Genomic DNA, 24537 nt, shown 5'->3' on the forward strand with positions numbered 1-24537 from the left:
CTAGGTTGCGCCATAACCCCTGTAGAATGTTTTCTTTCAGCCAGAGTAATTCATAGATAAGTGGACTCCGCTGCAGTAGATGGCAGTAATGCTTTGAAATGACAGCCTGTCATCACGGATGACATAAAAAGAAGAAGAAGGGGTTCGTTTTCGGCCATTCGCACACCCTCCAAGTACAGCTAGCTGGTCTTTGCAGGTGGTGGAGGACAAGTCCCATTCGAAATGTTATCTGTGCGAGTTGCAGCGGCTCTGGCCAGGAGCCTGCCCAGACGGGCTGGATTTGTGAGTATTGCATTGATTTGGATGTTGAATAGAAGACAATTAGTATTGCACGATTTAAAATGTCAATGTGAATGCAGTGGGTATGTGAAGGGTACATACAGGCCGCCACCTTCACGCGCTCGTCCTAGAACGACATGTCCAAGAAAGGACACGCATGCCACTCGACGTACCGTCTTGATATTTATTTGATAACGTTAATTCGCTAGTTTTACTGCTTTTATAACTAGTTCATTTCACATTTCTTTTAGATTTGCACGTTCAATGTGCTTATGCGCACTTGAACTAACGTTACGGCCCCATATAAAATGGCTGTGCTAGCAAGCTGACTAGTTTAGCATGCTATCAGCTAGTTAGCTAATTTCTGAAGGTCAGGATTGCTTTACATGCAGAATGCTACCTTCGCGCGCACACACTACAAGCTTTTGTAAGTATATTTAGCTGTAGTGTCTAGCATATGCTTTGAAAAGGTTGATTTTCTTTTTTATTGGTTGCTTAGTTGGATTTATATTTTTCAAAGGCCAGCTGTCAAAGGAGGACAACTTGCGCACAACCTAGTTAGCTTTTAGCTAACGTTACTTGGGCTGACGCCTAGCGCTTAAGCCATGTTTTGATTGTAACGTATTCCAGTTTATTGTGCGACTTCTTTGCCGTTCAATTACACTTGTTTTTAACAATAACCGATCATGCTTTCATTAATTGTAGGTGTCCAAGAATGTTGCCGCCGCCTGCGTAGGAGTGAATCACCTCCACACACACAGACCATGTCTTGCTGCGAAGACCGGTAAGTAGAGAGAGAATGGGGACTCAAGGAATGACCTTCTGTTCTTGGATCAGAAATCCTGTTTTGCCATAAGTTCCACTTGTTATGAGCAGGGCACATTAGGTTTAGATGACATTTGAAAACAATAACATAATGTGGCTATCTTAATTTGCCCCTGTATAAACTGAGATTACTCTATGGTGATATTATATGACCAAAAATGAGAATCGTTCTTATTTGTCACATGCGCCGAGTACAGCAGGTGTAGGTAGACCTTACCATGAAATTATTACTTACAAGCCCTTAACCAAAAATTCAGTTTGAAGAAAAGTATTTACAAAATTAAGTAAAGCATAAAAGAACAACAATAACGAGGCTATATACAGGGGGTACCAGTACTGACTCAATGTGATAGGAAACTCTGACACCACTGATAAATCCACTATAATTGAGAATTTCAATAAGCATTTTTCTAGGGCTGGCCATGCTTTCCACCTGGCTACCCCTACCCCAGTCAACAGCACTGTACCCCCCACAGCAACTCGCCCAAGCCTTCCACATTTCTCCTTCTCCCAAATCCAGTCAGCTGATGTTCTGAAAGAGCTGCAAAATCTGGACCCCTAGAAATAAGCCGGGCTAGACAATCTGGACCCTTTCTAAAATGATCTGCCGAAATTGTTGCAACCCCTAATACTAGCCTGTTCAACATCTCTTTCGTGTTGTCTGAGATTCCCAAAGATTGGAAAGCAGCTGCGGTCATCCCCCTCTTCAAAGGGGGGAACGCTCTTGACCCAAACTGCTACAGACCTATATCTATCCTACCCTGCCTTTCTAAAGTCTTCGAAAGCCAAGTCAACAAACAGATTACAGACCATTTCGAATCCCACCGCACCTTCTCTGCTATGCAATCTGGTTTCAGAGCTGGTCATGGGTGCACCTCTGCCACGCTCAAGGTCCTAAACGATAGCTTAACTGCCATCGATAAGAAGCAATACTGTGCAGCCGTATTCATTGACCTGGCCAAGGCTTTCGACTCTGTCAATCACTACATCCTCATCGGCAGACTCAATAGTCTTGGTTTCTCAAATGATTGCCTCGCCTGGTTCACCAACTACTTCTCTGATAGAGTTCAGTGTGTCAAATCGGAGGGCCTGTTGTCTGGGCCTCTGGCAGTCTCTATGGGGGTGCCACAGGGTTAAATTCTTGGGCCAACTCTTTTCTCTGTATACATCAATGATGTTGCTCTTGCTGCTGGTGAGTCTCTGATCCACCTCTACGCAGACGACACCGTTCTGTATACTTCTGGCCCTTTGGACACTGTTAACAACCCTCCAGACGCGCTTCAATGCCATACTACTCTCCTTCCGTGGCCTCCAACTGATTTTAAATACAAGTAAAACTAAATGCATGCTCTTCAACCGATCGCTGCCTGCACCTGCCCGCCCGTCCAGCATCACTACTCTGGACGGTTCTAACTTAGAATATGTGGACAACTACAAATACCTAGGTGTCCGGTTAGACTAAACTCTCCTTCCAGACTCACATCTAGACGTTCCGCTAGCGGAACACCTGCTCCAATATCCAATGATAGGCGTGGCGCGAATTACAAATTCCTCAAATCCAAAAACTTCAATTTTTCAAACATATGACTATTTTACACCTTTTTAAAGACAACTCTCCTTTATCTAACCACACTGTCCGATTTCAAAAAGGCTTTACAGCGAAAGCAAAACATTAGATTATGTCAGCAGAGTAACCAGCCAGAAATAATCAGACACCCATTTTTCAAGCTAGCATATAATGTCACAAAAAACAAAACCACAGCTAAATGCAGCACTAACCTTTGATGGTCTTCATCAGATGACACACCTAGGACATTATGTTATACAATACATGCATGTTTTGTTCAATCAAGTTCATATTTATATAAAAAAACAGCTTTTTACATTAGCATGTGGCGTTCAGAACTAGCATTCCCACCGAACACTTCCGGTGAATTTACTAAATTACCCCTCGATAAACGTTGACAAAAAACATAATTTTAAGAATTATAGATACAGAACTCCTTTATGCAATCGAGTTGTCCGATTTTAAAATAGCTTTTCGGTGAAAGCACATTTTGCAATATTCTGAGTAGATAGCTCGCCATCACAGGCTAGCTATTTTGACACCCACCAAGTTTGACCCTCACCAAACTCAGATTTACTATAAGAAAAATTGGATTACCTTTGCTGATCTTTGTCAGAATGCACTCCCGGGACTTCTACTTCAATAACAAATGTTGGTTTGGTTCCAAATAATCCATAGTTATATCCAAATAGCGGCGTTTTGTTGTGCGTTCAAGACACTATCCGAAGGGTGACGAAGGGTTACGCGCCCGACGCGTTTCGTGACAAAAAATGTCTAAATATTCCATTACCGTACTTCGAAGCATGTCAACCGCTGTTTAAAATCAATTTTTGTGATTTTTCTCGTAAAAAAGCGATAATATTCTGACCGGGAAACCCTGTTTTTGTTCAAAGACGAAAAAATAAAAACATGGTGTCGCCACGTGCATGCGCCTCAGTCTCATCGTTCTCAGATCGACCACTATCCAAATGCGCTACTGTTTTTCAGCCTGGGCCTGCAAAGGCATCATTCAGCGTTTTGCCGCCTTCTGAGAGCCTATGGGAGCCGTAGGAAGTGTCATGTTACAGCAGAGAGCCTCAGTTTTCAATAAAGAGTGTAGAAGGCCAAGAAATGGTCAGAGAGGGCACTTCCTGTAAGGAATCTTCTCAGGTTTTGGCCTGCCAAATGAGTGCTGTTATACTCACAGACACCATTCAAACAGTTTTAGAAACTTTGGAGTGTTTTCTATCCAAAGCCAATAATTATATGCATATTCTAGTTTCTGGGCAGGAGTAATAATCAGATTAAATCGGGTACGTTTTTTATCCGGCCGTGAAAATACTGCCCCCTATCCATAACAGCCACCAGCTGTCAGAGCAGCTCACAGATTACTGCACCTGTACATAGCCCATCTATAATTTAGCCCAAACAACTACCTCTTCCCCTACTGTATTTATTTATTTATTTTGCTCCTTTGCACCCCATTATTTATATTTCTACTTTGCACTTTCTTCCACTGCAAATCTACCATTCCAGTGTTTTACTTGCTATATTGTATGTACTTTGCCACATTGCCTTTTTACCTTTACCTCCCTTATCTCACCTCATTTGCTCACATTGTGTATATAGACTTATTTTTCTACTGTTATTGACTGTATGTTTGTTTTACTCCATGTGTAACTCTGTGTCAAACTGCTTTCCTTTATCTTGGCCAGGTCACAATTGTAAATGAGAACTTGTTCTCAACTTGCCTACCTGGTTAAATAAAGGTGAAATAAAAAAAATTAAATGAATAAATGTGCGGGGCTACAGGTTAGTCTGTAGTATCTACATGTAGGTGGAGTAAGTGACTACGCATAGATGATAAACCAGCGAGTAGTGCGCACTACCCTCTGTTGCACCTTGTGGTCGGTGGTTGAGCAGTTGCCATACTGGGTGGTGATGCAACCGGTCAGGATGCTCTCTCGACGGTGCAGCTGTATGACTTTGAGGACCCATGCCCAATCTTTTCAGTCTCCTGAGAGGGAATAGGTGTTGTCTTGCCCTCTTTACGACTGTTTTGGTGTGCTTGGACCATGAGTTTGTTGATGTGGACACCAAGTAACTTGATGCTCTCAACCTGCTCCACTACAGCCTCATCGATGATAATGGGGGTGTGCTTGGCCCTCATTTACCTGTAGTCCATGATCATCTCCTTTTGTCTTGATCACATTGAGAGAGAGGTTGTTGTCCTGGCACCACACTTCCAGGTCTCTGACCTCCTCCCTATAGGCTGTCTCATCGTTGTCGGTGATCAGTCCTACCACTGCTGTGTCGTTGGCAAACTTAATGATGGTGTTGGAGTAGTGCTTGGCCATGCAGTCATGGGTGAATGGAGTACAGGAGGGGACTAAGCATGCACCCCTGAGGGACCTCCGTGTTGAGGATTAGCGTGGCAGATGTGGTGTTGCGTATCCTTACCACCTGGGGGCGGCCCGTCAAAGTCCAGGATCCTGTTGCAGAGGGAGGCGTTTAGTCCCTTAGCTTAACGATGAGCTTTGAGGGTGCTATGGTGTTGAACGCTGAGCTTTAGTCAATGTGGGAAAAGGCAGTGTTGAGTGCAATAGAGACTGCCTCATCTGTGGATCTGTTTGGGCGGTATGCAAATTGGAGTGGGTCTAGTGCTGTTTAAAGGTCTTTCTCACATAGGCTACGGCGAGCGTGATCACACAGCGTCCGGAACAGCTGCTGCTCCCATGCATGCTTCAGTGTTGCTTGCCTCAAAGCGTGCATAGAAATCATTTAGCTTGTCTGGTAGGCTTGTCACTGGGCAGCTCGACCAGTTTTAATGTAAACTTATGTTTTATGTGTTTCTTTTTTAATTTTAGGCACTGCCGAGGTGTCCTCCATCTTGGAGGAGAAGATCTTGGGTGCTGACACCAGTGCTGATCTGGAAGAGACTGGTCGTGTGCTGTCCATTGGTGACGGTATCGCCAGAGTGTATGGTCTCAGGAATGTTCAGGCTGAGGAGATGGTGGAGTTCTCCTCTGGGCTCAAGGTGCAGATCTAGGAGAAGTTTAGTTTATGAATCCTAACTGAACCATTTTTAAACTTAACAGATTAAGCTCTTCCATCTACTACTGTCGTCAATCAGTATATTTTAACAAAACATCTATCCTCTTTTTATAGGGTATGTCTCTGAACTTGGAGCCTGACAATGTTGGTGTTGTGGTGTTCGGTAATGACAAGCTTATCAAAGAGGGTGACATTGTGAAGAGGACTGGTGCCATCGTGGACGTGCCAGTGGGTGAGGAGCTGCTGGGTCGTGTGGTGGACGCTCTGGGCAATGCCATCGACGGAAAGGTGAGGGCAGATTTATGTAGTTAATTGTTGTTCATCAAATATTGTTGGTCGTGTACACATATTGCAGGTGCCACGAAATGCTTACGTTTCTAGCTCCAACAGTGCAGTAATGCCTAACAATACACACAAATCCCTAAAATTAAGAGATCAGAAAGAACAATGTCAGTCTGGAATAGATGGATTTAGTGCCTTCAGAAAGTATTCACACCCCATTTACTTTTTCCACATTTTGTTACAGCCTGATTTTTTTAGTAATTTTTTTTTTTTAATGGTCACTGGCCTACAGACAATGCCCCATAATGTCAAATGTTTTACAAATCAATTAAAAATGAAAAGCTGTAATGTCTTGAGTAAATGAGTATTCAACCCCGTTATGGCAAGCCGAAATAAGTACAGTAGTAAAATAAATCTTTAGTTGGATTGACTCTGTGTGCAATAGTGTTTAACATTATTTTTTACTCTCTCTGTACCCAACACATACAAATATCTGTACATTCACTCAGTTGAGCAGTGAATTTCAAACACAGGTTCAACCACAAAGACCAGGGAGGTTTTCCAATGCCTCGCAAAGGACACCTCTTGGTCGATTTGGTAAAAATGTATAAAAAAATAAGTGGACATTGAATATCCCTTTGAGCATGATGAATGTATTAATTACTTTGGATGGTGTATTAATACACCCAGTCACAACAAATATACAGCTGTCCTTCCAAACTCAGTTGCCAGAGAGGAAGGAAACCACTCAGGGATTTCACAATGAGGCCAAAAGTGAGTTTTTAAAGCAGTTACAGTTTAATAGCTGTGATAGAACTGTGGATGGATCAACGTTGTAGTTACTCCACAATACTAACCTCAATGACAGTGAAGGAAAACTGTACAGAATAAAAATATTCCAAAACATGCTTCCTTTATGCAATAAGGCACTAATTAAAACTGGCAAATAAATTTGTTAGTTAGTTTTGTCCCATCACTGCAACTCCCGTGCGTACTCGGGAGGGGTGACTGCTACACATCCCGGGATCGAACCCAGATCTGTAGTGCCGGCTCTAACACTGATCAGTGCCTTAGACTGCTGCGCCACTTGGGAGGCCCTAACTAAATTAACTTTGTCCTGAAAACAAAGTGTTATGTTTGGGTAAATCCAACACAGCACTGAGTACCACTCTTCATATTTTCAAGCATGGTTGTGGCTGCATCATGTTATGGGTATGCTTGTCTAGGGAGATTTTTTATATATATATATCCACACAACACTGAATAGCGATAAGCACAGGCAAAATCCTAGAGGAAAACCTTGTTCAGTCTGCTTTCCACCAGACACTGGGAGACAAATGTACCTTTCAGCAGGACAATAACCTAAAACACAAGGACAAATGTACGTGAGTTGTTTACCAAGATGACATTGAATGTTCCTGAGTGGTCCGGTTACATTTTCAAGTCGATTTAAGTCAAAACTGTATGGCAAGACCTGAAAATAGTTGTCTAGCAATGATCAACAACCGACTTGACAGAGCTTGACTAATTTTAAAAGAAATGTGCAAGTATTGTACAAAGTTTAGACTTAACCAGAGACTGACAGCTGTAATTGCTTCCAAAGATTAGCTGTGTTTGAATACCCATATCGCTTGTCTACCGCAAGTTGATGCTGTTGCTGTGTTACTTCTTGCTAGCTTGTTAGCATAACAAATGACTAGCAAGACATCTTACGACTTCACAATGTCGAACGCACAACTATACCACTAAGAATGACATGAATAATCAAGTCCATACACGTTGGGTGGGTAGTTAGATGGCGTATAGTTAAAATACTGGCAAGTTCGATGTAGTAGCCAACTAACGTTAGGTAGCTAGCTAACATACCGGTTCATACAAGTAACTGCTTTAATGATATGATAACAAATTGTCAGCTAACGCAATGTAGCTTGTTTGAAAAGTAATTTATTACATTGCTTTTTTTATATTTTTAAACATTTGTTAAAGCAATATATTTGTATACGCTTTCCTTGGACTTTGGCTGCATATTTTCATCCATTTTCTTCAAATCTGAAAATGTTAAGCAACACTCCATTTTCTGAAGATTTGTGTTATGGACCCTAAAAGCACAGAAATGGTATCCACTGCATGTATACTTTGTAGTTTGGCGAATGTAGTACGACATCCAGGAACTTTTGGCATACTATGACCAATAAGCATACTACATACTCAATTAACGTCAAATAGTGCGGCTAGTATGAGTATTCGAACACAGCTAGTGACCATAGCTATTGACTCGGGGGTGTGAATACTTACGTAAATGAGATTTCTGTATTTCATTTTTTTTGTAAATTTGCCAACATTTCTAAACGTGTTTTGTTTGTGTGTGGATGAGTGATGGTGAAAAATCTATTTAATCCATTTTGAATTCAGGCAGTAATGCAACAAAATGTGCAATAGAGGGATATGAATACATTCTGAAGGCGCTGTATGTGTATGGACAGTATATGAATAGGGAAGGTGTACACAAGTAGTTGTATAGGATGAGGTAGGAACAGGAAGACCATGTCTGTCAGCGCACTCTTGAAAACATTCATAATTAATAACATAACGATTGTTCATCTTAAGAATTCATGGAGATGTATTTTTATACCTGAACTTCTTGGATGCCACACAATAAAAAGGATCTCCCACCTGATCCTTTCAGATCTAGGGTCCTTGGGTTGCGACTACGGTCTGGGCATATCGGGTCTGATCAGAATAGCGTTAACCCTTTGTCCCTCAGGGTCCTCTTGGCTCGAGCATCCGTAGGCGTGTGGGCCTGAAGGCCCCTGGCATCATCCCCCGTATCTCTGTGAAGGAGCCCATGCAGACGGGTATCAAAGCCGTGGACAGCCTGGTGCCCATTGGCCGTGGCCAGCGTGAGCTGATCATCGGTGACCGGCAGACTGGGTAAACAAATGGCCAGGTGCCATCTATCCTTCAGTCGGGCTATTTGGGGATTACGAATCTGCATGTTCAATGTGTCAAACAATTGTGAATGTTTTTTAATGTTCTACTATGCAAACTTCATTTGCCTTTACCTGGAGGGTAGTAGACAACGCTTCAACCATTTTCTATTGCCTCTCATTCAACTTTAAAGCCATGCAGTTATATTTGTAGTAATTATTTGCTTACTCTGACACTAGAACTGTAATCTAATACAAATTCCCTCTTCTATTCTAACAGCAAAACTGCTATTGCCATTGACACCATTATCAACCAGAAGCGTTTCAACGAAGGCAAAGATGAGAAGAAGAAGCTGTACTGTATCTACGTTGCCATTGGCCAGAAGAGATCCACTGTGGCCCAGCTGGTGAAGAGGCTGACTGACGCTGATGCTATGAAATACACCATTGTGGTGTCTGCTACAGCCTCTGATGCTGCTCCCCTGCAGTACCTGGCCCCATACTCTGGCTGCTCCATGGGAGAGTTCTTCAGAGACAACGGCAAGCACGGCCTCATCATCTATGATGATTTGTCCAAGCAGGTGAGAAGGGGGAAGTCGGAGTAGAGTCTGAGTAGAGTCTTGAGTGTGATGATGCTTCATGAAGTAAAAATAAAGCAACCAGGCTCTGTTAATCTACCCATGTTTAACAGCTGTATTCACATCCCTCCTAAATCCCTCCAGGCTGTAGCCTACCGTCAGATGTCCCTGCTGCTGCGTCGTCCCCCTGGTCGCGAGGCCTACCCCGGTGACGTGTTCTACCTACACTCCCGTCTGCTGGAAAGAGCTGCCAAGATGCACGACAACTTCGGAGGCGGCTCCCTGACCGCTCTGCCCGTCATTGAGACCCAGGCCGGAGACGTGTCTGCCTACATCCCTACCAACGTCATCTCCATCACTGACGGACAGGTGGGTGCGGTGTGGAGAGATGTCATTTCATTATTGGCCCCACTTGCCTTTTCCTCCAGTCGACTTGTCAAAGTTTAATGTAATTCCTAAACAGAAGTGTGCCCTCTCCCCTGCAGATCTTCTTGGAGACTGAGTTGTTCTACAAAGGTATCCGCCCAGCCATCAACGTGGGTCTGTCTGTGTCCAGAGTTGGATCAGCTGCCCAGACCAAAGCCATGAAGCAGGTGTGACCTGGGGCTCTATAGGGGACTGATATTATACATCCGATAAATGCAGATAAACGTATTTCTTTGCAGTTCACCAGTTTACCCCAGAGTATTTTCTCACTTGGAATCAGTCACCTAAATCCATAATACGATTGTGGTCCTTTACTGTGTGTAGGTGGCTGGTACCATGAAGCTAGAGTTGGCCCAATACCGTGAGGTGGCTGCCTTTGCCCAGTTCGGATCTGACCTGGACGCTGCCACCCAGCAACTGCTCAACAGGGGTGTCCGCCTCACTGAGTTGCTCAAACAGGGACAGTACTGTGAGTGTCACCACCCAGCGTGCTAATAAAGTTAAACATTTTGTATGTTGTCAACCAGGGCCACTCCTTAGTTTGGGGTAATGACATGTCATTTTTATTTAACTTTCTCTCCCTCCCCCAGGCCCAATGGCCATTGAGGAGCAGGTGACAGTCATCTACGCCGGTGTCAGAGGTCACTTGGACAAGATGGACCCTTCCAAGATCACCAGGTTTGAGAAGGCCTTCCTTGTACACATCCTCAGCCAGCACCAGGACCTGCTCACCACCATCAGGTAACAGGACCGTCTTGAGTAATCAGTAAAAATCTATGGTTGATGATAATCATTATGAACGTTGATATGAATTTAATTTGAAGTAATGAGACTCTTGTTTTTATTCCAGGACTGATGGTATGATCTCACCGACAGCTGACGCCAAACTGAAGGAGATTGTGTTGACCTTCCTGTCCAGCTTTGAGTAATGAGTGAAACTGCTCCTGATCCTTCAGTGTGCTTACTGTCTGTCGCATTGTCCTAATATTATATGTGAAACACTGAAGGCCAGAACCTCCATGTACAGATTTCTCCTAAGAAGAAATAAAATTTTACAACCCTAGAGAGCTGTGGTAAAATTTGACTGTTCGTGGTAGACTGTGCCGGTCCAGCAGATTATCCACTTGAAGGGAATGAAATGTCATGTGAAAAATAATTCCTGTGCTCTGTTCTAATGCAGTAACTGTTTCTCCCACTGGGTCTTTATATACTCAAACTACTCTAAATATCTTGTGACTTTGTTCATGAATTTCATGAGTTAAAATAAACAACTTTGGGTGGTCTCAAAATTACAGGATATCAAAATCGTCACTTTTGCATCACAGGAAACGTAGCACACTCAATCAACCATAAAGCATTTCATTGTTGGAAAGAAATGTATGGCATTGATTGTGTTTAGCAGCTGTTGCAATGTCTGTTGGGAAATACCTGTCGTTGGCAGAGCTCATGAGTGTCCAGTTTCTGTAAAGCTGGAATGGTGGGTGTAACTCATTTGATATGATGGAAATAAAGGTATCCACACTTATTGTAAAACAGATATGATTATGAGTTTTATCTAATACAGCTTCTCACCCATAATTCTGGATCAATTTGTATTGAAACAATGACAACCCCAGTAAGTCTGCACATGATTGTCAAAATGTTATTACTCTTAGTAATACAATTTGGTCTTGCTTTCCATGTAAGACCGAGCTCTGAAAATTATGGGTTATTCATTTTGGAGTTAGTTTTACACTTGTCAAATCCTTTGCTAAGGTCAGACTTAAGGTTATCATCCATTTACCTCCCCACTGCGATGTTAGTTTTTCCACTAGAGGGTGGTAGTTGATCTGGTTCACCACATGCAAGCAGACAATGTCATCTGAATTACATGAGATATTTCTAGTATTGTTTTTTTCTCACTAAACTGATATATATATATATAATTAGTGTATTTAACAGCATTTTCCCAGCTGATTCATTTAAACACTGCATTGCTTGGCAAGCGTGAGAGCAGTGCGTCAAAGTATTAATGGAGCTTCTGTCAATGAAGACATGTCTGGGTCAAAAGTCTCTTTTGTAGCCTGGTGAGAAGGGCTAGGATCAGAACAAGCTCAGTGATCAGCTGTTTGGACCCTTTATTAAATCAAATAATACCAGCTTGTATAGTCACTTAGTTTACAAATTCAAAAGTCACATGAACATAAATTTATTTCACATGAACATCATGGTGAACATTACATTTCCTTCTATTCACTAGATTTTTTTATGTAGTATCTTACCCTTTGTAGTCTCATGAGAACTTTGAAACAGGAATTAAAGGACCAATCTGCAGAGCGGCGATCCCATGACTGTTTTGGTAAAAAGCTGATCAAGAGGGCTGGAGAAATGTTACCACTCAAATTCATAGAAAGAGCTATGGATACTGGAAGGACTGACCATCCATCATATAAAGATAATAGTTTTAACCATGTTTTGAGGCTGTTCAGTGTTTGTTAAAATGTATGGTGCTTACAAACATTGGAGTAAAACAACTTAATATTTGGGGTTCTGATGGGGAACGACAGTTAAACGTAGCTCATGAGGCTTTTATAAGTTATATTCTTCAAGAATAAATGGGTATATATCATTCATTTATAAGTACAAAAATTATTGAAACAAGTGATTGGCCCTTTCCTTTGAATATGAAGAATATCATCTCTTTGTTGTCATTCTCCGATAGTTCACCCATTAGTATTTAGTATAGACCTGTAGCTTTGTAAGAGATGCTGTCCTCTAGAACATCAGATACTGATTCATAGAGGAATAGAAAATGATTGAAAGGAACAAAATGGCCCCTTCTCACAAAATAGAAGTGATGGAGAATCACAATGGAGAAAATCTGGGCCTCAATTATGTGCCACAATGAGGGCCCAGACTTTTCCTAGTGAGATCACACGGTCGGGAAAAACTCCTGGCCCCAGTAATGGGACTTGAAAGTCATGTACCGGGTAGAGGAGAGCCCTAAAGGAGAAATCCCTCTTAACCTTATAACTCTGTAATTAGACATGACATTGAGAGATTAACTCTCTCTGGTGGAAATAGATCCTCAGCAGGGGATCAGGCTGGTATCCAATCCATGCTATAACATTCTTCTATGAGCACTCAACAGGTAATAGTTGGAGAGAGCAGGCCGGCATATTGAAAGCCTTTAGCTTACACAGATACAGTTGAAGTCGGAAGTTTACATACACTTATGTTGGAGTCATTAAAACTCGTTTCTCAACCACTCCACAAATTTCTTGTTAACAAACTATAGTTTTGGCAAGTCGGTTAGGACATCTACTTTGTACATGACACAAGTCATTTTTCCAACAATTGTTTACAGACTGATTAATTCACTGTATCACAATTCCAGTGGGTCAGAAGTTTACATAAGTTGATTGTGCCTTTAAACAGCTTGGAAAATTACAGAAAATGGTGTCATGGCTTTAGAAGCTTCTGATAGGCTAATTGACATCATTTGAGTCAATTGGAGGTGTACCTGTGGATGTATTTCAAGGCCTACCTTCAAACGCAGTGCCTCTTTGCTTGACATCATGGGAAAATCAAAAGAAATCAGCCAAGACCCCAGAAAAGAAATTGTAGACCTCCACAAGTCTGGTTCATCCTTTGGAGCAATTTCCAACCGCCTGAAGGTACCACATTCATCTGTACAAATAATAGTACGCAAGTATAAACACCATGGGACCACGCAGCCGTCATCCCGCTCAGGAAGGAGACTGTCTCCTAGAGATGAACGTACTTTGGTGCGAAAAGTGCAAATCAATCCCAGAACAACAGCAAAGGACCTTGTGAAGATGCTGGAGGAAACAGGTACAAAAGTATCTATATCCACAGTAAAACGAGTCCTATATCGACATAACCTGAAAGGCCGCTCAGCAAGGAAGAAGCCACTGCTCCAAAACCGCCATAAAAAAAGCCAGACTACGGTTTGCAACTGCACATGGGGACAAAGATTGTACTTTTTGGAGAAATGTCCTCTGGTCTGATGAAACAAAAATAGAACTGTTTGGCCATAATGACCATCGTTATTGTTGAAGGAAAAAAGGGGAGGCTTGCAAGCCGAAGAACACCATCCCAACCGTGAAGCACAGGGGTGGCAGCATCATGTTGTGGGGGTGCTTTGCTGCAGGAGGGACTGGTGCACTTCACAAAATAGACGGCATCATGAGGATGGACAATTATGTGGCTATATTGAAGCAACATCTCAAGACAGTCAGGAAGTTAAAGCTTGGTCACAAATGGGTCTTCCAAATGGACAATGACCCCAAGCATACTTCCAAACTTGTGGCAAAATGGCTTAAGTCAAGGTATTGGAGTGGCCATCACAAAGCCCTGACCTCAATCCTATGGACAATTTGTGGGCAGAACTGAAAAAGTGCGTGCGAGCAAGGAGGCCTACAAACCTGACTCAGTTACACCAGCTCTGTCAGGAGGAATGGGCCAAAATTCACCCAACTTATTGTGGGAAGCTTGTGGAAGGCTACCCGAAACTTTTGACCCAAGTTAAACAATTGAATGGCAATGCTACCAAATACTAATTGAGTGCATGTAAACTCCTGACCCACTGGGAATGTGATGAAAAAAATAAAACCTGATATAAATCACTCTCTACTATTATTCTGACATTTCACATTCTTAAAATAAAGTGGTGATCCAAACTGACTTAAGACAGGGAATCTTTACTAGGATTAAATGTCAGGAATTGTGAAAAACTGAGTTTAAATGTATTTGGCTAAGGTGTATGTAAACTTCCGACTTCAACTGTAGTATAAAAGGTAGTACATCACTGTTTGAGCAGTTGCTCGCCAGCAACTAAGCAATGACAGCAGTTGTTAGAGAAAGGACTATGGTGCATGTTACATAAGAATGTGTTTAATTTGAAGATGATTTATTTACCATTTGCATGTCCATAATGTCTATGGGTGTGGCTGAAAGTTGAGGACCCACCCACAACAGCTGAGGGTGAGACAGAACACAAATATGTAGTTCCAGACTTGTGGTGAGTACGCCTCTATATTTTCGTCTGAAGTCTGTACTTTGGCTCTTGAGGAACATTAGGAAAGGAACATGGTCCTTGTGTTTAGACCCCCACCCTGCCTTACCTCCTGGGCATCTGGGCCCCACCTAACTCTTACTTCAAAAAGAGATCCTTTACGTCAATGGGACATCCTGGTTAAAAAAAAAGGCTATTTGACAGTTATGGTTTTGGACTTTCTATATGGGTAGTTTCTCACGATCTCACTAAACAACGCACACACTTCTACAATTCACAAAATGTGTCTCAGACACAATACTGTTCACTGTACCAAAGTACCAAAATGGAATTCCATCTTTATTTGTGTCACATAGCTAGCATTTTGTTTTCCGAAAAGCTCAAAACACCGTTTTTACAATAGTACATCTGCATACAAATGGCAAAAAGTTAATTTGTGTATTTGTCACCATGATTTCTACACTTGGACACATTTGTAAGGAGTTTCCAGGGAGCTTTGAGCAAGTGTCAGCAACAATCTGGTGAAGGCAGTATTAAAAAAATATATACAGTACATAGTACATCATTTCAGAGCTCAGTAAGTCTCCTGACTTTCATTTAAGCTTTGGGACAGTCGTGGTATTTCATTCACAGGTGTAAGACTTATTATTGGTCAGGCTACACACATGGACACTCATTACTCACTGTAACAAACTTGAATTTCATTCATTTCAAACACAATCCTCAAACCAATGCAATCACAACCTTTCCAACAAGCGCGGACCTCGCACCGCAATTGCACACAAAGACCAGGAATTGAATACACGGACCGTTAGCTCAACACACATAGGCAAGATCATTGGCTCTGAGAGGACTTAACATCTGTCTACAGGGCTCAGGCAACATGATATTTCCACGACAGTCAATGCCAATGACCTGAAATGCATGGAAATAAATAACCATAGTCCTCTGTAGCGGATGGCAAGTAGTTGTAGCTAGCTTAACATGCTACTTGTCCTCAATGCATTGTCCATGTTGTAGTCAGAGCTTCATTCTGTGCTTCCGTAGTGGATCCCATTTACAGGGTTGTCCTGTAGACTGGGGTGGGCCGTCTCCGCTTGTATCTCTACTGGATCAACAGGCGTCTTGAAGAAATCGGACACACAGAACACCTGTGTCGGGAGAGGAGAGGACAGCATTTCTTATACAATGGAGACTGAAACTGAGGAAAGTACTTGCAGTGATACAGTATAAACATGAATGATGTTGTCTCTAAAGGAATGGTAATACATGGTTTGTTCATATATAATTCCATGCAGAAACAAAAGGTGCCCACTATTATGCATTTAACTAGCTACCTGTGTCAATGTGAATAATGAACTACAATAGTGGCTACCAACTTACTTTACGTGTTTAACCTAATCGGCTGGGCCTGTTGTCAATCTGGCTGGGCCAGTGCCCAGGCCCACCCGTGTCTATAACCTATAGCAGTGGTTCCCAACATTTTTTGAACCGTGGAACATCTTGATGGGATATACAATTCGGCGGCACACCTAAAATGTTCCTATTAATGTATTTAGTGGTAATCACTGCCATCTCCTCTGATCCATACTGCAAATCATCTATTTTATGTGACAAACATTTTTTATAGATTAAATAGCGAATCTGCGCCAGAAAATAGTAAAATAGTTCTTCAGATTTGAATGGTTTGGGCTACAGACAAGCGTTTCTTTGCACGGTAAAGGTGCAGCCACGGACTCAAAGCCATGTTCTGTTTGTTTCTATGGCAGTATAGCTAAGCCCAGAGCCATATATGAAGAAATAAATGATTCTGGCTAAGTCTAATCAGACTTGCCTGTGCTAATGGTTTTCACAGACACAGTAAAATGATACAAATGTAACACCAGCCTGAGCACACTGGACTTGAAACAACGATACAGACGTAACCATGTGCCATTTAATGTATTGTCTGACAGGCAGTAGTGCTCCCAAATCAAAATTCCATGTGCATTCCACAGGTCACGTTTATAAGTGAGTGTTAAAAAGTTTTGCGGCACACATGAGAGTTCCTCAAGGCAAACTGGTTGGGAACCGTTGGCCTATAGCTAGCTACCCACCGTGAGTATTGCAACTATCGCCCCCAGCAGGAGGCCAGTAAGTACGTCATTCCAGTGGTGTTTGTAGTCTGAGACGCGTGACAGCCCCACGTAGATGGACGTTGCGATCAGGAAGAACTGGATGGTGGGTCTGAGGAGCCTGGCCCACTCTGTCTGCAGTCTGGCCTGGACGTACAGCTAAAGGAGAGAGGGAAGAAGGACACCATCAACATCATGAAAGGGAGCTATTGCTTAGGGACAGAGAAAGAACTGAACTGTTGTAGCATAACTGTATGTAACAATGAGCACAGTATGCCCACTGCTATACTTACTGCTAGGAACAGCATACAGTACATAGAGAAGGATGAGTGACCAGAAAAAAAGGAAAGTCTGTAAAACAGAAGACAACAAAAAGATTAGGGGAAACTGGGTTTACAGCATCGCAAACATCTTTCGAGCTTGCATTTGCCAGTAGAGTTCAAAGTTTTTCGGTCTCGATTTTGCAGCAATATCTTCTCTTGGGATGTAATCCTAGGAAACCTCTACTGTACCTGGCCTCATCCACCATGTTTTTGTCCCCGGTACAGGTGAAGTTCTCGATGTAGCCTCCAGCAATGCAGTTGATACGGTCCCACATAGGCTTACACACAGCCAGGAAGTGGGGACGCAGACGACCAATCGAGTACTTGGCAATGTCCGTCAGTGATTGGCTAGCAGCAGCCCCGAACAGGAAGCTGCCCACTGCTTTGTAGATGCGCGCCACGTAGTTAGTCCCCAAGGATGATTTGGTCTTTATATGAGTCATATAGACGCCAAGGCACTCACCACTGACTACCTGTAAAAGCAAGAGAATTCATCTTTAACTGAGGTGAATCGAATATATTGACATATTGTCTCAAATTATTGTACTTTTACCATAAACATTTAAAACACAAATACCTGATATTTTGATGATATTTTTGATATTTTGATGATAACATCTGAGAACAGAGCGAAGGTAATGACTTACCACAATCAGTGTGAAAGGGATCATGACTCCGCCCAGTAACTGGTAGGATATGGTGTCCTCTTTCAGGGGGTATCTGATGGACTCATCATTACAGAAGAAACCCCTGTTGAATGGATTGTGCTGAGGGGTGAGGATCACAAAGGGAAGCCCAACTGGAGGGAGAGAGACAAATAAAGATAGAGATATTCAGAAATAGTCACTTGGCTCAAACTAGCCTTTGTAAACATACTTTTAAGGCTCTGCTGTAATTCTTTAAAACACGCTGTTGACCAAACCTTCACAGGAGAAAGGAACTTGGTAGGCAAAACCTGATGAAAATCAATATGCAAATAAGGCGTGCTTGTTCATGCTTTCACTTGATTTGATTATACCATTCTCTCCTGCTCTGACCTCCCTCTCACCTTACCAAATAGCCCACTCATTGCCAAGGTAACACATAAAGGTAAAAGTCAATTCAATAAAGGAGGGACACAACACTTTCTTAAATAATAGAGTCCAGAAAGCACATCAACCCCCATAAGTGGCCAAAAACAATAGGAAAATCAGAGAACACCTGTTTCTAAAATGAATGAGCCTTACTACTCTGAAACAGACTGGCAACCAGGCTAGCTAGTCGATGAGTCAGCGCAGGATGTTTCAGTTAAGGTTAGCTGACCTAACTAACGATAACATGATTTGACGGAGATGCTGGTGTAAAAGATGTCACGTTGCTTGCTTAGTGAGTACCACTACCTCCTGATTCAGCTCACACCGAGGATCGAACCCAGGCGCTCTACCTTGCTAGCACATGTGACCGCGTTCCTGAAGCGCCTTACCAATCGGTGGCTGGCGAAAAGCGAGGGGACACTTCAAGCTGAGGAGTAAGTTTCACACGTCCCCATGTGCTACACTGGCATGGATGTCTAAATGCTTCTGACACTCAGTCAGACTCACTCGGGCACACAGTCCAATTCACCTGTAACAGAGTGGATTACTCTCTTACGCTACACTGCTCTCATCTGATTTCTCACACTCCACAACATGTTCACAACAATTAGGCCTTCACCAAGAGAAATATGGAAAATCCAGGTCTAACTATACAACAGGATACCAATGAAGAAATCCATGTCCTGATATCTCGTTCAGACTCTCAAGGTAAGCCGTCTCTCTTGCATAATTTATTTGTACCTAGCAAAAGGATACATATACTACGACCCACTATTCTCAATTCACAGTGTCAGTCTTCATCAGCTTCAAAGTTCAACTAAGTTTGTTGTAAGTTCGAACTAGGTTTGTTGTTTCTTAAAATACCCTTCCATTCAACCCACTTCCTCTCTTCACAGCTGAAGTAACTTAATTTGCTATTTGAATCACGCAGGTTACATGACCAGACTTGCTCTATCTTGTTTCTGGCCAGTAAAGCACAATGAACCCCCGTCGGCAGATTCCAGCCTAAATGAGTTAACTACACTCTTAGAAAAAAAGGTGCTCTCTAGAACCTTAAAGGGTTCTTTGGCTGTCCCCATACTAGAACCCTTTTGGCATCCATGTAGAACTATTTTCTACAGTGGGTTCTACATGGAACCTAAAAGGGTTCTTCCTAAAACCAAAAAGGTTTCTACCTGGAACCAAAAATTGTAATCTTATCGTGAAATCCGAAGAACCCTTGTGGAACCCTTTTTTCTAAGAGTGTAGCAGTCACCGGTCTTTGATTAGAGCCTGTCCTGTTGTGAAGTATGGACACAATCTGCCATCCTTCGTTGAACATTCTGACTGCTTTTACTTGATCACAAAAGGTGGGGCGAAATTCAGATATTTTTTTAAAGTGCTACACTAGACACTTATTCCAAGTTGCACTCAGGCACAGATTTAGGATCAGTTTAGCCATAGTCTTAAAACCCTGATCTAGGCCAGGGTCTGGCTCATGGTCTGAACAAGACCATCATTTTTGTAGTCTCTCAACTCACGTGGTTAGTACCATATCTTGACAAGACTTGTCGGAGTTATCTGACTTAGTAGGGGTGAGATAACACAAAAGTGCAAACCGGAGGGACAACATTATTTTTATGATGTTTGAAGATGGTTGGCTTGGGTCTGGTCTGGGTCTTGTTTTTTTCCACAGAGTTCCGGTTTTGATTCCATCTCTGCTCGACTGTAGCCTGCTTGTGGCATAAACAAACTTGTTTTTCTCATAATAGTAGTGTTATACTGTCTTTCATCACACAAAATCACAAAATCCTGCACCAATTTTAGTTACACTAAAATATGTTGCAAAAACGACCCAAAACTCAAAACCCCGGTGGTTTGGTGTGATGTCCCTTTCGCCAAATCCCATAATCATGTTGTGGTCAATATGTAATAACTGAACCGCACTGAACCCAAGATCTACCCCTCCGACGCTGTTGTTTAATATGCAACCAGAAGGCTACATTCAAATCAACAAATACACCTTATGGGCCTGAATGATCGAATACAATATAGGCTATAGGTTATAAGCTAAGTTATAGCTAAAACTAGAACACAAAGTTATTTCCTGGTCAAGACATGGTCAGGAAAAACTCGTGGCCCTAGTTCTTATAATATACATCCATACTGCGTGTTGTATGCTATTATAAACCGGGTGGTTAGAGCCCTGAATGCTAACTGGCTGAAAGCCTTGGTAACCAAAAAGGTCATTTTTATTGTCTGTGCTATTTACGTTGGTAACCAGTTTATAATAGCAACATGGCACTTCGATGGGTTTGTGGTATATTGCCAATATACCACGGCTAAGGGCTGTATCCAGGCATTCAGCGCTGCGTCGTGTTTAAGAATAGCCCGTAGCCGTACTATATTGGCCACCCTAATAGTGGGTGAGCAGTGGAATAGGTCAGAAGTGGAATATAACACCCATTCATTCAAAGATTTAAGACACTTCCTGTTACATAAAAGTAATCCATGCACCTATAGGCATGATGTAGCCTAACACAATAGTCGTAATAAAGAGATACCTCCAATAGAACTGGTTACAGTAGACTAGTGCAGAATAACTTCTCACAGAATAGGAACTCTATAAGGCTTGACACTGCCAACAACATGGTAAGTACGTAGGTTACATACCGAGGATAAAGCAGGTTACGTCGAGAAGGACGAGAGGGATTCTACCAGTCTCAAACATCTTACGTCTCTGGACTTCTGTCTTTGACAAAGCCGTAGACTCCGGAGCGTCCGGCGTCTGTCTGCTTTTTTCCGCGAGATGAGAGACAGCCTATCCGTGGAACATGCCTCGCTGTTTGTTCAAAACAATAAAACAAATATACAAAAGAAAATCAATATTGTAGGGCTTACTAAACCTAACCAAAAACAGGTCAAACAAAATGTTAGTTTTTTTTATCAAGGGGGCTACTGTCTAATCAACAAACCAGCCCTATTTCTAAAACCACTACGTTTTCATTTCACAACCCAACTTCATAATATAACGGATTCTTAAGCAAAAAAAAAAAAAGACGCTCATAATCTCCTGGCCCTTCCAGTAAAATACACCGGTAAGAACACAGGCAGGCCTCTGGCTGTGATTATGATAGGGAGGTGGGATCAGGTGAAGAGCCTATCGCGTGCTTGCTAGGAAATACGACAGCCGTCGCCCGATGTTCGACTCGCTCCACCCTTCCCTCTAGCTATGCAAAGTTGAGGTTACGTCACTGCAGGAAACTCCACTGCTTAATTGTGGGGAAAGTGTTCAATGGAACAAAACCAACTAATATCAATTAATTTACTATGATTATATTGACCCTTAGAAGGATGATGAAAATAAAGGTGACAATAGAGATGAAACAATCTATCTATTGCCTATGTGGTATACATTTTTATACAAGTTCTACCAAGCTAAGGTGTTTCTTCTATCCTGTGTCGAAACACGTCTGACCATGGATTACTGGCAGTGGTGAGTACACACCAGTTATGTCTGTGCATCCTGTAGAAAAAAACACAACAAGAAACAAAACACACTCACACACTGACACACACAGGAAGAGACAGATGGTTTTGAAATATTGACTCTCCCAATGTATTAATGCAAGACCAGAAACACCACAAATACTGACAAACTTGCAATTGCTCATCTATGCCCAAGGCATAGGATGTTGCATGCAATCAGCATTCTTTTAACTACTTGATCCTTCTATCCAAGTTATGGGCTCCAGGTCGGTTGGTTGGTTGGGTCCCAGCCAGTTCCTCTTGGTTTGTGGGTAAAGCTTAGGTTGTGGCTACAAACATGGTTTTCTCTATTAGATGGGTAACACAGAATGTTTGGGAACCCACTGTGCTTAAATGTGGTCATTTGTTTGCCAGGATATTTTATTCAGTGTCCACCAGTTTTAAGAAGAGGGAAGTACCGTAGGCCTAAATATGAATATGCTTAGACAGTCTGTTCCTCTAAATTCCTATTTCAATTCATATAACTAAAACGTTTAAAGCATTATGACCTTGTATTACATATTCAGACACAGTTATAAAGCCAAAAATATTACTTTCATTGAGTTGAGAGTCCATAGCAGACAGAATCTGAAGCTGACAGTCTCAATACAACAAAGACAGTAAAATATTATTCGGACCTCCCTGCTTTCAGACTCAGTACAGGAAGGAAGATGGCAATAGCGGACATACAATGAGTTAGTATGCCTACATAACATCACCGTTTTGAAAAATGTCAATCAAGTTTCTGTCATGTCATGACAAAGTTCATGTCTCATCCCTATACTCTCCCTCGTCAGGCCCTGTGTTTAGTCTGTAGAAGGAGAAAGACATTGTTCTCTCAACAAAACCCAGACGATGCCTCTCCTCTCCAGGTGTTTTGATTTCATTACCCTAACCACTGGTCCAGGGTCAGATATTGTGTAACCCCCTAATGGTTAAGGTTAGGATAAGCGGTAGGGTAGTCTGATCTTAGATATGTGGTTGTGGGGCACTTTCTAGTTTTTACCTCTCCAGATGCCCCTGGATCTCCTGTGTGAAGAACAGCTCCCCAGGTGGCTGTGAGAGACCTCGCTCATTGCCTTGGTCTGCATAAACATCTTATACTTGTCTGGCGGCAGCTCGTCTGCACACTGCTTCTCATACCACAAGTGGAAGAGGCCTCGGGAGGGAGAGCGAATCAACATCAGCTTGCTGTGCAGGTACTTTCTGTACAGGTGAACATCCTCCAAACCTCAGCCTTTGGTGTTCCGGTCAAACCCACCTGTGCAGATCACAGATACAAATTGACTAAATAAATAAATAAGTCAGTCAGTCAGTCAGTCAATGAAAAAAACATATTGTTATATTACCTATGTTGATGAAATCAGACCTATACTTTCCAAACCCAAGATCTCTCCAGAATCCAGCATCCTTCCTTATCACCTGTTGCAGAAAGACACAATGTATAAGTATCATATAAAGAACCCAATGTAATGTATTATGCCTTTTTGGCTGCATTTACACAGGTATCCTGTGTGAACACAGCTTTTGAAGGGATTTCCACACCCAGATGTCGTAAGGAGACTGACCAGTTGTTGTTGAATAGAAGAGAGGGGCTGTGATTATTGTAGATAAGAGATGGATTGTACTGGCTGAAGAACAATGGGTGGAACACTTTATCACCTAAAGTTAGAAAAACAAAGTTAGGGACTGCATCACAGTGTTGTGGTGTTACTACAGGCTGTGTCATTACCGGCTGTGACCGGGAGTCCCATAGGGCGGCGCACAATTGGCCCAGCGTTGTCCGGGTCAGGGGAGGGTTTGGCCGGGGGGCTTTTCTTGGCTCATCGTGCTCTAGCGACTCCTTGTGGTTGGCCGGGTTCCTGCAGGCTCGACTTTGGTAGTCAGTTGAATGGTGTTTCCTTCTTGGTGCAGCTGGCTTCCAGGTTAAGATAACTCCTTGTTCAGCTGGATCAGCATGAAGTTCCGGGAACTGGGCCTCCCTGGTGGGAGGGGAGTGAGTGGGAGAGTTCTGCTGAGGTCATCTAAATCAAGGATGGGACCCTTTTTTTCAATTTTCGCCTAAAATTACATACCCAAATCTAACTGCCTGTAGCTCAGGACCTGAAGCAAGGATATGCACATTCTTGATACCATTTGAAAGGAAATACTTTGAAGTTTGTGGAAATGTGAAGTGAATGTAGGATAATATAACACATTAGATCTGGTAAAAGATAATACAAAGAAAAAAGCGTGTTTTTTTGTATTTTTTTTGTACCATCATCTTTGAAATGCAAGAGAAAGACCATAATATATTATTCCAGCCCAGGCGCAATTTAGATTTTGGCCACTAGATGGCAGCAGTGTATGTGTTTTAGACTGATCCAAGTTTTAGACTGATCCAATTGAACCATTGCATATATGTTTAAAATATTGTATCAAGACTGCCCAAATGTGCTACCCATATCAGATATGTCTATGTCCTGGGAAATGTTCTTGTTACTTACAACCTCATGCTAATCACATTAGCCTACGTTAGCTCAACTGTCCCACGGGGGGGGGGGGGGGGGGGGGGGGGGTCATCTACCCTTAGGTCAAAGCCAAACA

The 24537-nt window shown here is 42.3% G+C and overlaps 2 protein-coding genes across 2 annotated transcripts; one reads left to right on the forward strand and one right to left on the reverse strand.

The window, feature by feature from the left end:
• The first annotated feature begins 127 nt into the window (after window positions 1-127).
• LOC115164208 (ATP synthase subunit alpha, mitochondrial) lies at window positions 128-11452 on the forward strand. The gene is made up of 11 exons (XM_029716463.1): window positions 128-282; window positions 985-1063; window positions 5518-5687; window positions 5819-5992; window positions 8751-8917; window positions 9194-9494; window positions 9636-9860; window positions 9977-10084; window positions 10242-10386; window positions 10508-10658; window positions 10768-11452. Exons 1-11 carry the CDS (start codon window positions 223-225, stop codon window positions 10844-10846), a joined length of 1659 nt encoding a protein of 552 aa, XP_029572323.1. The 5' UTR covers window positions 128-222; the 3' UTR covers window positions 10847-11452.
• Window positions 11453-15235: 3783 nt separating this feature from the next.
• On the reverse strand, window positions 15236-21540 carry LOC115164210 (phospholipid phosphatase 1). Its single transcript, XM_029716469.1, has 6 exons — window positions 21097-21540; window positions 18019-18170; window positions 17561-17844; window positions 17342-17399; window positions 17031-17207; window positions 15236-16085 (listed from the first exon to the last, which is right to left on the reverse strand). The coding sequence occupies exons 1-6, from the start codon at window positions 21152-21154 to the stop codon at window positions 15963-15965; spliced, it is 852 nt and encodes a 283-aa protein (XP_029572329.1). The 5' UTR covers window positions 21155-21540; the 3' UTR covers window positions 15236-15962.
• Window positions 21541-24537: the final 2997 nt, after the last annotated feature.

The sequence above is a fragment of the Salmo trutta genome, chromosome 27 (genome assembly GCF_901001165.1).
Source record: "Salmo trutta chromosome 27, fSalTru1.1, whole genome shotgun sequence".
NCBI classification, from domain to species: domain Eukaryota; kingdom Metazoa; phylum Chordata; class Actinopteri; order Salmoniformes; family Salmonidae; genus Salmo; species Salmo trutta.